The following is a 17,561-nucleotide window of genomic DNA, read 5'->3' as shown; positions in this document are numbered from 1 at the left end:
AAAGCAAATTAGGCCTTACACACCCGCACATTCCCTGTATTAATTATTTGTACCACAGGAGTTGCGCTGAGTGACAGGTAGCTGGAGAAACGCAAATCTCCTCTAAGTTAAGAGCGGTGAAAAGCTTGTCTGCTGGCCGGCGGCCTAAAGCACATTAGTTGCATTGGGGGGAAAAGCCTCTGGAAGCCAGCCTAAAGACTTCTCAGGGTGACAAAAGCAGCCGGCACATTACCTCACCTATAACTCACCATCCGCCCATCAATCCACCTGATGGCTTGTTTGGCGTTGTCCTCTGCAATGTGATTTAAAAGTCAACACGCTGGTCTGGCGTCTGTCAAAGCACGTTACTCCGCCCGCTGAACCCAGGGACCCCGCCTCCTGAATGTATTTATGTAGCATCACTCTTGTGGCTTCATCTCAGTGCTTGGTCTGAGAAAAGAAGATAAGGGTTTTACATGTGTTTTTGGTGAATGACAAAAATGACAAAAAAACGCCTGTTGTACGAAAACCATACCACCTGTCACTCCAAAGAGCACAAGTAACGTAACTTAGTAAAGACTATAAATTAGGGTTGCACAATATATCGTTTAAGCAGGACGTGCAATGTCACTTGCAATGCAATTCTGTCAAACAGGTCATGTTGCAATGTTTTGATTCTTGACATAAGAAGTAGATACACAGCGCTGTCTCTGTGTCTGTGTGAATGACCGACTGCTGCTGCCTGAGAAGCACGGGCAGGAGTGGGAGTAAACACGAGGTAACCGCATGGCCTCCATCCACATGGTTGGACACGTGTGGAAAGCTGGTCACCTCAGTCCAGCACAGTTTTGTGGAGCAGATATTTCCAGTTACAGCTGAATTCACGCTTTTAATACCAGAAATGTACCTTTTAAAAAGCCATTTAAATGTCTCATTAAAGGGCCAATTACTGTAGTTTTGCTGTTTTTCTCGGGTTGGTCCGGACACGAGAGAGTGCGCGGGGTGGGGGCGGGGCTGTTGACGTCATGGGCCCTGCATAGTTTAATATCGCAATATGTATCTTCGAAAAAAGGACATTTGCAATGTAATTTTTTTTTTTCGATATCATGCAGCCCTACTGTAAATCATTAAAAAAACGTAAGGTGTCTAGAGGTTCCTAGCCCTACTATCCAGATTCAAACTACATCCTAATTTCAGGTGTAAACAGGATACAGGTGTCCAGAGTTTTATGTTTTTGGATGAACAAAGTAAAAACTGATGTGGACTTCTCCTATTGTAGCCCAACCACCCAACCAATGTTTAATGTGTGATGTGATTTGTCTGCTTCTCTGACCTAGAGGTGAAATAAATAAAAATAAGTATAATATGCAATTTTTAAGTGTGTGTTGTCATACTAAAGCCTCCATGTGTCCCTCTGCTGTAGGTGCATTTGGGTGGGGGTATTTGGGTGGATGAAGAGAAGTGGCATCAGCTGCAGCGAACACAGGGTGACTCCAAGTTCACCAAGAACCTGGCTGTAATGATCTGGGGCACAGAGACGTTGAAAAACCGCAGTGTGACTGGAGTAGCAACCAAAAAGAAGAAGGACGCCCTGCCTAAACCTCCGCTCTCCCCCAGCAAGCTCAAAATCGTACGAGGTACATGTGCATGTGTGTGTTTTTATAATGTGACAGGATGCTAGCAAGTTTCAGGTATTTGTTCTTAATACATTCCCAGACAGTAAAGAACTGCAGTTGTCGTTTTTTGAATTTGCAGCATTAAGTGGTCACATTTACTAAAATGAAAGGCTATTTAAATAAAAAATATCATAACAGGCTAAGTTAAATGTTGACATAGGAGCTCTTCTTTAATGTCACCTTCACAATTCTTGCATCCATTGAACTTGTGAGTTTTTGGAGAGTTTCTCCTTGAATTTCTTTGTATGATGTCAGAATCGCCTCCCAGAGCTGCTGTTTTGATGTGAACTGCCTCCCACCCTCTTAGAGCTTTAGCTTGATGATACTCCAAAGGTTCTCTATAGGGTTCAGGAGGTCCGGGGAAGATGGTGGCCACACCATGAGTTTCTCTCCTTTTATACCCATAGCAGCCAGTGACCCAGAGGTATTCTCTGCAGCATGAGATGGTGCATTGTCATGCATGAAGATAATTTTGCTCTGAAAGACACGGTTCTTCTTTTTGTACCGTGGGAGAAAGTGATTAGTCAGAAACTCTATATACTTTGCTAAGGTCATTTTCACACCTTCAGACATGACTCCACCCCCTCCTTGCTGACGTCGCAGCCTTGTTGGAACATGGTGGACATCCACCAACCTTCCACTACTCTATCCATCTGGACTATCCAGCGTTATACAACACTCAACAGTAAAATCATGTCTGTCTGGGTCACTGCAGCCGTTTCTGCATGTTAGCTCTGGTTAGGGGTGGCCGAATAGTAGCTTTATGCACAACTGAAGGCTTTGAAGGATCCTACACCTTGAGGTTTGCGAGACTCCAGAGGCACCAGCAGCTTCAAATACCTGTTTGCTTAATCTGATACATTTTTCTGGCAGAAACCTTCCTCATTTTGCCTTTATTTGTACGAACCCGTCTGTGTTTTAAATCAGCCAACAAATCTCTTCACACTACGATGATCACGTTTAAGTTTTCTATTTTTTTTTTCATATCTTGTCCAAGGCATTGCACTGTTTAACGCTTTTTTCGGCAGCAGAGAGTTTCTCCTTTTTCCTTCTCATGTTGCTTGAAACCTGTGGCCTGCTTAATAATGTGGAGCTTCCTTCTTGAGTAGTTTTCCTTTAATTGGGCAAACCTTCACCTGGCAAACTAATTATCATCACAGGTGTCTGAGATTGATTTCAGTGATCCAAAGAGCCCTTAGACACAATCCCATCCATGAGTTTAATTGAGAAACTAAAAAGGTAATCTTTATGACACTTTATGACACTCTAATTTGCATAATAATTTGGAGCACGAGGTATTTGATTTAATTTTGAATTTGGCATCAATGTTCACAAATGGGTCTGGCCTCTTATGGGTTAAAATGACAATATTGTTTAATACAATTAAAATTATATCCTTAAAGAGGACTTTTATGGGGTTTAAATTTTATTGGGAAATCTGCCTTAATTAAATAAAATCTGCCACTTCTAAGCAAGATCTCTCTCTCTTTTCAGAGTGTCTGTACGACCGCGTGTCCCAGGAGACGGCGGACAGCGCAGAGATCACACAGCGGCTATCCAAAGTGAACAAATACATCTGTGAAAAGATCATGGATATCAACAAATCCATCAAGAACGAGGAGCGGAGAGAGTCCAAGCTCCTGATCCGGCAGACGGTGAAAATGGAGAACTTCTCGTACGACGGCGTGTAGGGCCTCCAGGGTCGTCACCATAGCTCATTCTGCTCTTCATGGACAGCTGGGGGGGGAGAAGAGGGTTCACGTGATCACCTGCGCTGCCATTTGAGATTCTCACTGAAGCCCAAAGCGAGGCCTTTTTACCCTTTACTACCCCGCAACACCTCACAGCCTAACCGACAGCTTCATCCACCCACCACACCGGCCCGCCGCGAGCCACGGCTCTGTGGGTATATGTGTTTAACCAGTGAATGAGTGAGTGAGCGAGCGTGGGCGAATGAGTGAGCGTGGGCTTCGGGGGTTTTATAAACTTACTTTTATTATTAAACGGGGGAAATGTAGAGGGGATGGATATCGGATGTGTGCGTGTTTGACAGGAGAGATCCTATAAATCACATCAGAGTAGATAGAATGTGTATGGCACATCAACTGGTGTTCTGTGTCAGAACATATCCTAATGTCCTTAAACGGAGAGCAAAGGTTTCTGTTTTAAGGAGGACGTTCTAAAACGTATAAATAAATATATATATATATATGCTGGTTTAAAACCAGAGCTTTACGGGACTAGTTTAGTCCTAGTCTGCTGTTGGTACTTAACATGGAGAGGCATGGAAACGCCCCTTCAGATTGGGGTTTTACCCCGCTGTGTGTCTTAATGATAAACTTTATTAATCAGTCGGTTAATCAATCAATCAATCAGTCAGTCGATTCCCAGTCGATAAAAACCTTGACCTAAAATCGAAAGAAATAAATCGTTTTGTTTTTTGTTTCCGATTGTTCCAAGTTCCAGATCTGATGGTGCTAATGACGAGACGAGTTCAGTGTTCTGTGTATTTTTTTAGTTTTTGTTTTTCTTCAGACGTCTAGAAAAGTTACATTACGTTGCGTCATCATCAAGTTTGTACGCGCTTCTATTTAGTTAGATTAAAAAAAAAAAACGTTATTTTTCTATATACTTTAGAGGTGACATGCGTATGCAGACCCTTTTTTTTTCATAAAGTAAAAAAAGAAGCACTCCTGATTTAGCTGTGATCTGTCAGGATGGGCTATATTAGGGATGCACTGATATATTAATATTTTTGGCCTTAGCCGAACAAAATTCGAAAGCCAAATATGAAATAGAAAATAGTTTTCATTCATTTTGTAACTTTTTTTCACCATTGTGTGTAAAAAAAGGATTTATTTTTTGTCTCGCTTGTCCAGAATGAATCATACAAAATCAAAATGAGAGACCACTTAAAAAATATGAGTTTATTTGGTTTTACCAAATTAAATTAAAAACATTTGGAATATAATCAAGAGGAAGATGGATGATCACAAGCCATCAAACCAAATGAACTGCTTGAATTTTTGCACTTTTGAGTGTAAGGCACAAAGTTATCCAAAAGCAGTGTGTAAGACTGGTGGAGAAGAACATGATGCCAAGATGCATGAAAAAAACTGATTGAAAATCAGGGTTATTTTTGTTTTTTCAGCTATTTCTCACTTTCTGTAAAAGAAAGACAATAAATGCTCTAAATGACAGTATTTTTATTTGGAATTTGGGATTAATGTTGTCTGTAGTTTATAGAATAAAACAACAATGTTCATTTTACTCAAACATAAACCTATAAATAGCAAAATCAGAGAATCTGATTCAGAAACTGAAGTGGTCTTTCATTTTTTTCCAGAGCTGTATTTGGCTGAACACCAAAAGTGTGTTTTTTTTTTTGCAATTTTCATCTGAAATGTTTCAGTTTTGCTGTATCCAAGTTGCTAAATAATTTAGATTGCTGGAAATTTGTTTGCCAAATATTCAGTGCATCCCTTGTTTATTTTTTTGTATAATTATTTATATGTGTTTATTGCCTATAATCTAATGTAGTGTATTAGTTATGCTTATGCTTATGAGAAACTCTCTCTAAGCGCAAAAAAGAAATCTATATATTCCGAATGGATCCGAGGTTAGAGCTGGGTAGGGCTTCTCTCTTTCTTTCTCTTTTTTTTTTTCTTCAGTTTTTTCCTTAGACTTTGGCAATCATTGGGAACTGTGTTCTCTGTTTTTATAGCAAGCTGTGATTGTAATACGAGCTGATATTACTTAAACTGCACTTTGGAGTGTGAGTGTGGGGAAGTGGCGGGCGCAGCGTGTGGATGTGGGTAAAGCTGTCGGCTGCGCTTGGTGTTAAACGTGTTGGTCTCTTCCTTCAGACCAGACTAACGGCAGGGTCCCCGCTCCGCGTCTCCTACGGGGGGGGCGCAAATTTGTGGGGATGAAATAAGGTATAGTGACAACTTCCAGTGAGCCATGCCATCCATGCGCTTTTTCTTTTCTTTTTTTTCTTTCTTGTTTTTTCATTCTTTTCTTTTTTTTTATTTGAAGTTTTCTCATCTCTCCCTATTCTGCTTTTCACAAGTGGTTTGTGTGGCTGTCTATTTAAAAAAAGAAATAGAAATATATATATAGAAATATATATAGGAAAAGAAAAAAAGGCCTCCTTGCTGCAGGTTTGAGTTTTTTGACTGTGATAACATAACGCTAACTGTGAATCAACCGCAAGTCTGCCTCTCTTTCTCAAGTCTGCCTCTTTCTCCTCACTTTCTTCCGTTCTGTTTGCTTTATCATTTGTTTTATTTTCGTTGTTTTGTTTCGTTTTGTCCCCTCAAGAAATTCAATTTTTTTTATATATATATTTTTCATATATTTTTCGTCGTAGTTCAATTTTTTTTTTTTTTTTTTGTTTAGAGGGGGTGGTATTATTATTTTTTTTATTGTGCATTTGGTTAAATATATATTTGGGTCATGTTCTACATATATATATATATCTATATCACATATTATGGACTACACACTCTGTTCACACTGTTCTTTTCATCGTTTCTCTGTATCAGTTCATACGTTCTGCACCTTATTTACTGCTGAATCAATCGTTCGCAAAAAAAAAAAAAACAGTTAGTTTATTGTTTAAGACTTCTCACTTCTTCACGTCGTCTACCTTTTGCCCCGTAATTCATAATGCGTAATCAAATCATTCCCCACACTTTTAGTCGTGTGTGTGCGTCTACTCTTTAATATAGATCTCGTGTAAAAGCGAAGCAGGGCTCGTCACAAACGCATTATCGCTAATGGAGCGCTGTCATAAAAGCAAACCAAATCCCAAATCACAATCGCTAATTTCTGGCTGTCACAGAGATCACAGTGCGACAAAAGCTCGATCACATCACTGTGAGTCATTTGTTAAAGAGTGTAATTTCTCTTTTTGTTTCATTTCCCTCGTCTTCAGGAAGCGTGCGTGTAATTGAAGTGGGCGTAGTCCAACATATAAGACAGCACTTTAATCTTTTAAAGAAAAGCTATACGATCATGATAGGCAAGTATGGGTCTTAATGGGTAGAAATAATAATAATAATAATAATAATTATGTGGATATGCCATCGTCCACTTCAGTATCAAATATTATTAATAATTATATATAATATAATGATGATGATGATATGATGTTTAAGCTATGGGGCACTTTTAGGGTATATATATGTTTAAAAAAAAAAAAGATTTTCGGGGATGTTTCTCATCACTTCTGATGTTCAACTTTTTAATCTAATCTTCTTCTTCGTCTTATTCTTCTTAAAATAGCAAAACAGAACATTTAGCACTTTTTTCTAACACTCTGTAGTTGGGCAGGAAAAAACTCCTCTGATTTTGCTTATTCTAGAATATTATATTAGTGAAAGATGCTTTTTATTATATTAACTTAAACCTAGCTTTCTAACAGTAACTTACCTCCAACATGTCAAAGCTAATAGACCACTGAAGTCCTGAAAGTATTTTTTTTTTTGTATTTGGCGCTGTGTGCCGTTGTGCATGTTGTTGTGGTCATATTTGACACTCTGCAGTGCTCATTGCTATCTTACACCTTGTCAACAGTCTATTTCCAGGCCTTGTGTGGTAAATAACATCAGAGTTTAGAAATAAATCTGCACTGATGGGTGTGGTGGTCTGGACGTGAGGTGTGCTCAAGTAAATTTCTGGCGTGTTGCTATATATTTTTACGGCAGAAAACACAGGTGGGCCACTGACTGATTAAAACCATGACAACAGTCAACAGTCAGCGTCCATTCCTATAGGTGCGCCATGCTCAACATTATTTAACAATAAATAGAATAAAGAATAAACATAATAACATTGCTGTTCTCTTAAAAATGAGCTGCTGGTGTATCTTTACAGCATTAATGCGCAGGTCAGTATGCTCTGCTGTGAAGCGCCACGCTGTTAAGATACGAACACGCCAAAGTCAGAGCTCACCTGGCTCTTAATGGAAATAGCAAGTGACATGCTGATTGGTTTATTTCACGTTACGCCCAAAACACATCGATGAATAATTAAGAGAATTAGTACACACCTTTTGACGCATATTTTTTGCGACCTCACGATACGAAAGACACACCAACATGCCCTAAATCCAGTTCTTTGAATTTCAGTGGTAGGAATAAATGTTTTGTCCTGTAGGTTTTGTTACTGTGTACATTCAGTCAGATTTGTTTAAGAGTTGTAATGCTAATATTGCATTACATATACATATAAGCTAATGCTACTGCATATAAGTTAGGCTATGCAGAAAAAGCAGATTTGGGTTTTAAATATTAAGTTTAAATATTAGGAGTGTAACCATGCGTTCACACTGGCAAGCAACTGGCAACCATTGATTTTCTTTGAAAGGATGCAAATTTTACTGCGTCACAGTGGCGAGCGTAAAAGCAACAAATGACAAAGTTGAGACTTTCTCTACTTTATGCAAATTATTATACAGTGATGCATCAGCTAACAAACGCCTGTGCTAACCCACATCAATATCGGGAGTAATGTGTGGAGAGAGCTAAACCTACTGTTCCCACCCAGAGAAAAGCACGGCCAATTGTGCTCTCTCGGACTCCGGCTGCTGATGGCAAGCAGCATATTCTGATCATAGTGGCCGGTTCTAAGTCAGCTCGACCATTCGAACTTGAGTCCAATATATTGTTTTGCTTACAATATCACAATAAATACTGATACATTGGATTGTTGCGTTAGCTTATATGTATTAATCCGTACACAGAACCAAACGTAGCACTTCAAACATATTTATTTACCACAGAACTTGAATGCACTCGAGTCAATTATTTGAAAATTCTGTTCATTTCTGCCATAGAAAGTCAAGGTTTGGTTGCTCAACGAGTGCCAAATATGGGCATAACGACGACTACAGAATGATGCAGTGATGACTTCAGTGGTCTAGAACAGACAGTGAAAAGACTCAAGCTTCAGTCGCTCCGTGAACGTTAGATTTCCTCTGTTTTTATGTAGATATATCGTGTGCTGTGTGCTATATATTGGCCCGCTAATCAAATCTGTGCTGTTCTGCAATGGCGGTGGGTATGTGGGTACACTGGAAAACACCAGCTTTTTACTGAAGCTGATGTGGAAAAATGATAGACTAAAGAAGAAACTGGCAATCCTTGTGATCCTCTTGTTATATGAGATTGAGAGTTGTCAGTGAAACTGTTGCCTTGAAAGGAAGGAAACCTTCCTTTTTTTGCCAGCCCACCACTCAGTGAGATGAATTTGGGCTGGATAGCTTTCACATGCAATATGGCTAAAAAAGAAAAAGATAAAAAAAAGAAAAAAATATATAACGTCCCTTCAGTTGTGAATCCTATAACAGGGAAAATGTGACTGTGAAATTTTTGCATTTATTATATATATATATATAGTCATTATGAGCTGTAGTTAGCTTTACTTAAAAGCTCCAAACGTGAACCAGCACACCTCTTTAAAAATACCTGGCTGTTCTGGTCTGCACTAGTGAAACTCATCTGCACCTGTACTTCTGTACTTCTGTTTTCTGTCCGTTCCCATGCTTTCTTTTTTTGTGTGTGTGTGTGTGTGTAAAGTGGCTGCTGGGAATGCACCAAAATGAAACGGGGATATATTTAAAATTAAAATTAACTTTTGTCCGGAGGCTAAATTATTATTATTTTTTATCAATGTAGCCTCTTTTTTAAATTAATTAAATGTATAACCTAAATGTATTAATCTTGCTTTAAAAAAGCAATTCCAAAACTGTGTTTTACAAATATTTATTGAATACAGCTTTTTTATTATTATTATCTCAGCAGACAAGCGAACTAAACATAATGCGTCAACATGATTCCTCTCAGTAGTGTTGTTTTAAGCAGTATTTACCTCAGTGTTGATCTTGGTATTTGCTGGCTCCCTCCCAGCTCTCTCCTGGCTCTCTCCCACACTCCCTGTATCCCTGTATACAGCAGCACTCTATTATAATACACAGTGCTCTATTGCGCATCACTGTTTTTGGCAAGGAGGGGAGGATGTTGCCACTGCTGAAAAAAACCCTACCTTTAGAGGAAACACTGCAATATTTCCGACCCTTCAATGTGATTGGCTGAGAGGCTTTCTATGAGTACCATTATCAGCCGGTAATGCACTGTAACCGAAGCTCTCCATGTATTACTCCGCCACATACAGGTAACCTAGCAACGATGCGGCGCTTACAAGCCAAACAACACAGCTACAAACAGATCAGCAATGGAACTATTTTAACTGGCAGAGTTTTTATAACCAAACAGATCCTATTTTCTCCTCCTCATTAACTCAAAATCTTTCAATAAACAGCGATAATGAAACTGTGGTATAATCACAGTAATACACTTGAGGTTCGTGCTATAAGGTGTAATATTGGCACTGCTGTACTGATCTAGGACTGCAGCACAGCAGTGCCAATATTACACGTCATAACACTCACTCTCGTGTATTATTGCCTATTTTTTTTTAATTATTCAGATAGAAATTTCAGTTTAATAATTTAAATAGACAAATGTTGGTGCATTCCTAGCGGCTGCCTCTCAGTGGTGCTTAGCTTTGAGCTGCTTTAAGCTCCCTAAAGATCCCAAAACAATCTGGATGCCAAGAAGACCAGTGCAGTGTGTTTTTTTTTTGTTTGTTTTGTTTTTTTTTATAATGCGTGTGGAGAGTTACCTTCACCACCAACACCATAATCATCTCCATCATGCTGGATGCATATAATTGCATTTCAGTCATGTTGAGGTGTGTTTTTTTTTCTTTCTTCAGTAAATGAATAGGCTTAATAGGGTAGGGTTTACATATAAATGTGAACGTGTGTGTTTTTAGGTGTCGGGTCGGTATTGTAACGTGTCCAGGTGCTGGGTGGTGGGTTGAAAAATAAGCCAAAGTGGAATGTGTAGAGGAAAAAGCTGGTGATTGGTCAGCTTTGAACATGTGAACTTGCACAAAAATGGCCCTTGCCAAGGTTATTGTCCAGAGTTATCTAAGCTCAGAAAAGAAAAATATATAAATAGGCTAAAAAATATGTATATTTTTTTGTTTAAATTGTCTTTAAGAGTATGATATGTTACTGTACTCAAACTTCCATTGAGAATCGCCATGTTGGGCTTCACATCAGAAGAGCATTAAGCTTTCGGTGCGTGTTCGTGCATACTGTTTTCTTTTAAATGGCGTTTTTAAAAAGTCATTTTTTAATTTTATTGTCCTTTTGATTATTTTTGTTTCTTTTTGATGCCAAAAAATGGGAATGGGGTGAATACTTAAAAGAAAAAAGCTTAAAAAATACAAAAAAAAAAAAACATGTATAAACCATCATACTGCTAGTACTGCTTCTGGCCTGCTTTGTAAACCCAAAAAAAAAAAAAAATCAACACACACACACAGAGACTGTCTGTCTGTTAAATGCTGAGGACCCATCCACGTGTTACGCAAAGCTGCCCAGTACTCTATACTCAACACAATATACACAAGAACACTTCCGTCGACTTCTACACTCAGTTTAAACTCACCTCAACGGGTTTCACTTGTCAGGTATCATCGCCTCACTTCTCTTACTCTGCAGTCAAAGGTTTCTCTCAACCCGTGTTGTGTTGTTGAAGTTATTCAGGGCCCAGCTCAGAGCAGTTCCTTTGAAACTCAGCTTTACCGTAATAAAAAGAAAAAAAAGTATTTTTGATAAACGTCTAGCTAATCCGTCTGTTCAGGTTGATTCTTAGGCAGTAATGATACGTGTACTAATCACAATCCTACCTCATCGCTTTTCATGTCTCTAGTTGTGCGCGCCGTTCATAGAGCCTCACTCGACACGTGCACAGATCTGTAAATAATCCAGTCGTCTGTATTGTAAAACTGTAGAATCCTTGTTTTTAAGAGTGACCTGTTGATGTGTGCTCTTTGCTCTTTTTTGAACTGACAGCATTTACCATTATGTTACAGCAGGGGTGTCAAACTTAAGAGGTTAAGATGGGGACGTACCGATTTTTAATTTTAATTTTAATTTTCATTCTTTTTCACTTCTTTAGAAAAGGTTCTTAGAATATAATAACGTCTTAACAAATATACAGGGTCTGTATTGGATGTTCGTTTAAGCCCTGCAGGAATTACGTAGTGCTCTAACCATGCTAGATAATGTTTAATGTTAATGTTTTTAGAGCAACTAAGAGGATTATTCCTGTTACATAGTGTTAGGAGTCTTGCCCAAGGACTCTTAATGGTGAAGTAGTGGTGTTATCCACTGCGCCACACCAACCGCTCGTTAGTTGCTAGAGTTAGCATTTATCATGTAGGAAACAAAACGGCAAACCAACTGTATTAATATTAGTTTTCACGTGGTAGTAAAACCATTGAGATGAGCAATAAAACTATATGTGATCTAATTGGGGTACTTTTATTATAAAAAAAAAACTGTAAAACTAAAAACTAACTTAATTAGCCTTTTTTCAGCATGTCAAGGATAAGTGTTGAAAGAATGCTGATAAAACTATACATTTTATTACAAAAAGTGTGATATGCTGTTTAATTAAATGTAAAATAGAACAAAAATCCATTTTATCTGCATAAAAAAGTATTTTAAAAGCAGTTTTTAGAAATCTGCATCTGCTATTGCATTTTTTAATGTTTAAAAACATAAACAATAAATATAGTCATGAAAATATCATAAAAAAATGTTTATATGTCATCTATAAGAGATCTATAAAACGATTACCGTATCAGTGAGCTGCAACAGATAAGTTGCAAGAAATTAAGATTCTGGTTCTGCCTCAGAGTTTGACTGTATTGTCCCGCCCCTCACCCTTAAAACAATATTCTGATTGGCTCTACCTCTGAATTTGACCTTTAAGGACTTAGTTTGGTTTCCTGTTGTTGTTCATCATCTCTTCTCCCTAGAATAGAGGATTTTGATTGGTTGACTGGTTTTGCCTCTGAGTTTGACTCTATTCTCTTACCTTCAGCTGTGAAATAGATTCTGATTGGTTGTGTGATGTAGTTTAATTGTCTCCTTAATTGTCTTTGTGCCTCTGTTAGTTTTAGTAATTTAATAAGCTGAACTGAGCTGAATTTATTGAATTACACAGTCAGTGTTTAGAACATGGGTTCTAGATTTATTTGCCAGGATGAATTGAAACCTGTATGTTTGACACCCCTGTTTGTATTGGCCAGTGTTTCTCAATCGTGGTCCTGGCACCTCCCCCTCTGTCCTGCACATTTTAGTGCTTTTCCTGCTTCCAGCCCACCTGATTCAACTAATTAACTAATCAGCTCTTTAATAAACATTTTTTTAGAGTTACAGTGGGTATCTTAAAGGTCTCTTAACATCATTTTTAAATTAATTTTAAAATGTCCAGTTGTGTCTCTGGTATGAATGAATGTCATGTGAGACGTTTTTTTGTGCAAAAAACTGCTCAGGTGTTTCTATTTAGCCCTGCTTTAGTTCACTGGATTAGTGGTCTCTAGATATAAATATTCATACATGCAAATGTATTGCCTCTGATTGGCTAACAGCACTTAAGCAGAGAAAGCCTACCAGCCTCCACACAGTGAGTTTTACAGTTATAAAGATAAAGCACTGAGTGCTAGATAAAGTTAAACCTTTAACTTAACTTAACATCAGAATTGAGCTGCCCAGACAACCCTGGCTGCTACTAAACTATTACTACAGATTTGGTTATTCAGTGCTTGATGTGGTTTTACCACGTCGAAGCCCCAGAGTCCACTCTATATCATAAAATCTGATGTGAACAGTGCCCGCTTTGACCGATGTTCTGTCGAGTTGTGCTATCTTGTCAAAATGTGCTTCTCTAGTGTATATTTAAGGTCTCAGTAAAATGTGGAATCAACCGGAGATCCGATTTAAACCTTATAGTTATTTACACAAGATAGCTAACCCTAACTAGCTCTGAAAACAAAAGTGGTAAGCTATGCCTGTGGTCAGTCCTGACTTCATGGGCACTGCATTTTCCAACATTTTTTCCGACATCTGTCTGATCAACTCGTATTTCTGAGGCTTTTCTTTTCTTTCACACTGCAGACAATGGAGTCTGAGTTTTACAGTTTTATAGGCAGCATTATATACAACTCGGAGAGACCTATAGTATTATACAAAGAACAAGAAAAAGTAGATTTTAAAAGCAGGTAATCCACTAAAATGTGCAGGACATGATACTTCTAGGCCTAGGGTTGCAAGCACTGTGTTGTATAGGATCATATCGTCTAAGTATACGATGATTGTGTTCTTCTTTCGATGCCATTCGTGCAGTGAGTCGCTTAGATCTGTTTCTCGCTCTGTGTTGCTTTGGGTGTTCTCTGTTCTTTGTTCTCTGGTCGATGGTGCTATCAGCACACGTGTGTCATTTACCTCAAACGGTGCTACTTTTTACTGTGGTGGATGTCATTCAGTGTCACATGATCAAAAGCCAGTCGTTTCTATCGATATCAGATTAAAATCAGGTCACACATCTCTATCTCTATCTCGTTTATCTTAGCTAATCTCGCTAATCGTGTCTCAAACACGCAAACACAAACACGCTCACGCCATAGAACTTGATCAGTCAGATCGGTGTTTGTTACTCGCCGTGTTCAGGACGTCGTTCTTTGTTCTAAACCGCGTGAATCCATGTTATCGCTGTATATAGATGTATCAGATGTTTATGCAGTTTATTCCGGGTCATCGTTTCCGCAACTGCCGAATAAACTGCTGAAATAAAGTACGTTATAGCCAATCCGCACAGTCTACCTACCTGAATCGTACTGGGCAGTCGTCTCTTAGAGTAACGGTAAGGTCCTCAGCAGTGATCCAGTACCTATTCCACTATAGTTACCTCCTCAGAATGACGACGTGAGAGCAGTTTATTAATACTGAGAAATTATATATTTTAGGTATTTTGCAATATTCTGCAGTGTATTGTTAGAGGGTTTGTATAACTTACCAAAGTGGATCCCTCCCAAAGAGACAGTTCATGCATTGCAGTGTATCAGATGATAAAATGATGATAATGATGATGATGATATAAAGGTTTGCTTATCAATTCTCATTTTAGTTTTATATTGTAAATATTACCGTAGTTATATTTTGGTTAATTAGACACATTTGCTGCATTTTCTGTATTACTGTTACAATATATAGCCAAATGAATCTCCTCTAACATGCCAGGAAAAATGGCAAAACAAAACAAAACAAAAAAAAAAAAGCTTTAATGGTTTTAGATAAGATTTTAAGATTTTGCCATCTGGGTTTACATGAGAATTGAAAGCTAATCTTTTATCATTGTTATTATTATTGCTATTATTATGACTTTTGTTTTTGTTTTTAGTTTTTTTCTTACCAAATATTTTTAAGATGTCAGTACAGGGTAGCATCTTTTCATCATATCAGGTGATGATATGGCTGTACCGTATCCTGAACGTTAACGTGAATTGACCTCAGAACAACAAATCGTTAGGAATCGCTAGGCCATCGCATCGAACTCTCCGCCCTGTCATTTCACGTCTCACTTCTTTGTTTTATTGTATTTTTTTATTGTATCATCGTCTTTATTCTTGCTGCTGACTAAATATCTATCTAGAAATCTATGTATATGTACTTACCGATATTTTTCAGAGAGACATCCATAATGAATGTCTTCTAAAATAACTGTGAACTTGCTTTTCTCTTCAGGTGGCGGGTTTTTGTGGGTGTGGTTTCTTCTCGCACTTGTGCAGGATTTTTGCAGGATTCATCTTTTCAGATAGAGGATGTACAGCACATGGGGAGGGTCCTGAGCTTTCTGGTTTGGGTCTTTGTTGTTTGGGACCCGCAGTTGCAGTTGGTCCTGGTTTCTCTCTGACCTGGATTGAGCTTCACTCTCTCTAGATTAGAAAAAAAGCACTTTCTTTCATCAGAGAACCTCAGATTTCTGTTTGTTAAATTGTAGGCTTAAGCAGGGTGTGATAAACCAGGACGTTGCTGCCCCTCCTCGTGTTGTGCTTCCTGTCAGGTTTAGTAAACCAGGAAAGACCACCATTTCCTCACCGATCAGTCCCACTCCTCTCCGGTGCGCGGCTGGCGCGGCCGGTCAGCATTAGTTTGTTGTGTATGTGCTGCAGTCCAAGTACTCTTGTCCTATGTACAGATCAACAGAATAAATTCAGACTTTTATTCTACAAATAAAAGAACCCTCTCAGGGGTCATCCAGTCATGTCTTGTCTTTTTTCTCTGTGTTTATTTCTTATTCTTCTCTGTGATTCATTTCTTAAACGTGTTGCAGATGTCTTGAAGATGATGTGGTTTCAGTAGATGAAGTGTGTCGTAGAAGAATGTTTTACAGTAAACCATCTCTCAGCAAGAGGTACACTACCTAAAAGTTGCCTTTGAGACTTTTATACGACAGCACTTTGTTTTGTGTCAAGAAAAGGTTAAAAAAGATACTCCGTAGCTCCACTCATCCTCATATCTATCATGTCTTTTTACTACTTGTGTCTGTCTTTCAATCTTTAGTGTCCCAACAATTGTGCTAATACAAACTGTCACCAGCCTTTTTATAGGGCAAAAGGGGCAGTGCTTTAATTTGTTTTTTGTCCACTACTGTGCAAGTAGTGAAGCCATCACACTTTTATAGCACCTCTGCTGGTTGGTTGCTGTATATCATGTAGCTCCGCCCATGCCCATAAGTTTTAAAATGTTACCAAACACCATTTTCTTTTTTTCTTTTTTTTTGTTAACTTGCATCCAAATATTCAAATAGTTAGTTTCCCTGTGCTAATATTGCCTCACTACCATTGTCAACTGAGCAAAAACGTCTTATTGTACATTGTAGAGGCATATCTAGGAGTCAACGATCTCTCACCGGGAGGTACACTACCCAGAATTTGCCTCAAAGAGCCTTTTTAAGGAAAAAGGGGGCAGCACTTTTTGGTTAGCGACAAAACATGGTTAAAAACATTGACTGTGGAAAAGCATGGACAGAATACCTTTAAATACATCATAGAGGAATGTCTAGCAGTCAGTGATCTCTCACCAGGAGGTGCACTACCCTTTGAGAGCCTTTTTAACAGGAAAAGGAGCAGCACTTTTTATGTTTTGCAGCAAAAAACTGTTAAATAAAAACCCAATACTGATAGAAACTCATGGGCGATGCAAACAAACAACAGGGTTACAAATATTAAAGAACTGTTTGAAAAGATACCACCAGCTAAAATACTTCATTTTCTGTAAGTCCTTCATATGAAGACACTGATTTAAGTCTGTGATGCTTAAGTCGTGAACATTGTCGATGCCTTAAAATAACCAACATGTTGCTAAAATGGCACAAAAAGACAAAAAACAAAGTTGCCTCTGAGCCTTTTTAACAGGCAGTAAGGGAATCACTTGTATGCCCTCTTGGGTCAAGTCCAAATGTCTAATCTTGGTGAGTTTTACAGCAGTCCGAGGTGCGGTGCCTCTCTTTAGTAATCCTTAAGTTTCATCTTAAGTTTTTAACATGTACCACTTATATTCCTCTTCCAGGCACAATCCCAATCCCCAGTGCATCCTAGAAGCCTGGAGAGCAGCCTAGACTGGCCATATGGCCATATATTCTGCAGGTTCTGACATGGAAACCACACAGGAGCCCTTAACCCAGTATATAATTCACATAACTGCACGTTCTTCTCTTTTATTGAGAGCGTTTTATACCTTACGAGACTCCAGAGGCTTCAGACAGCTCTCCCGATATTTACTTATTTGGTGTGTATTATATGTGCAGGATCAGATCCACCCCCCCCACCCCACCTTACCATCCTGCGGCTTTGACTTTGGATAGGATGTACGTACATACACACACACACACCCAGGCTGTGCTGAGCGAGAGATGGTGTGTGTTTGATGTGTGGCGCCGAGGCGAGGCGCAGTGCGAGAGGGCTCGGGATTAAAAGCTA

General features: G+C 38.7%; 2 protein-coding genes across 3 annotated transcripts in view; both read left to right on the top strand.

The window, feature by feature from the left end:
* The window catches only part of bend5 (BEN domain containing 5), a 34,119-nt gene extending 18,275 nt beyond the window's left edge, over nt 1-15,844 (top strand). For both annotated transcript variants that reach the window (XM_007235278.3, XM_007235279.4), the window contains exons 5-6: nt 1,403-1,616; nt 3,150-15,844. In XM_007235278.3, coding sequence (XP_007235340.1) covers nt 1,403-1,616; nt 3,150-3,346 — 411 coding nt within the window. In that variant the 3' untranslated portion in view covers nt 3,347-15,844. The remainder of the gene's footprint in view (nt 1-1,402; nt 1,617-3,149) is intronic.
* Nucleotides 1-17,561, top strand: part of agbl4 (AGBL carboxypeptidase 4) — a 678,742-nt gene that overhangs the window by 524,942 nt on the left and 136,239 nt on the right. The gene's annotated exons all lie outside the window — the stretch shown is intronic.

Source organism: Astyanax mexicanus, chromosome 12 (genome assembly GCF_023375975.1).
Source record: "Astyanax mexicanus isolate ESR-SI-001 chromosome 12, AstMex3_surface, whole genome shotgun sequence".
In the NCBI taxonomy this organism is placed as follows: Eukaryota; Metazoa; Chordata; class Actinopteri; order Characiformes; family Acestrorhamphidae; genus Astyanax; species Astyanax mexicanus.
This window is presented reverse-complemented; position numbering and strand designations above follow the sequence as displayed.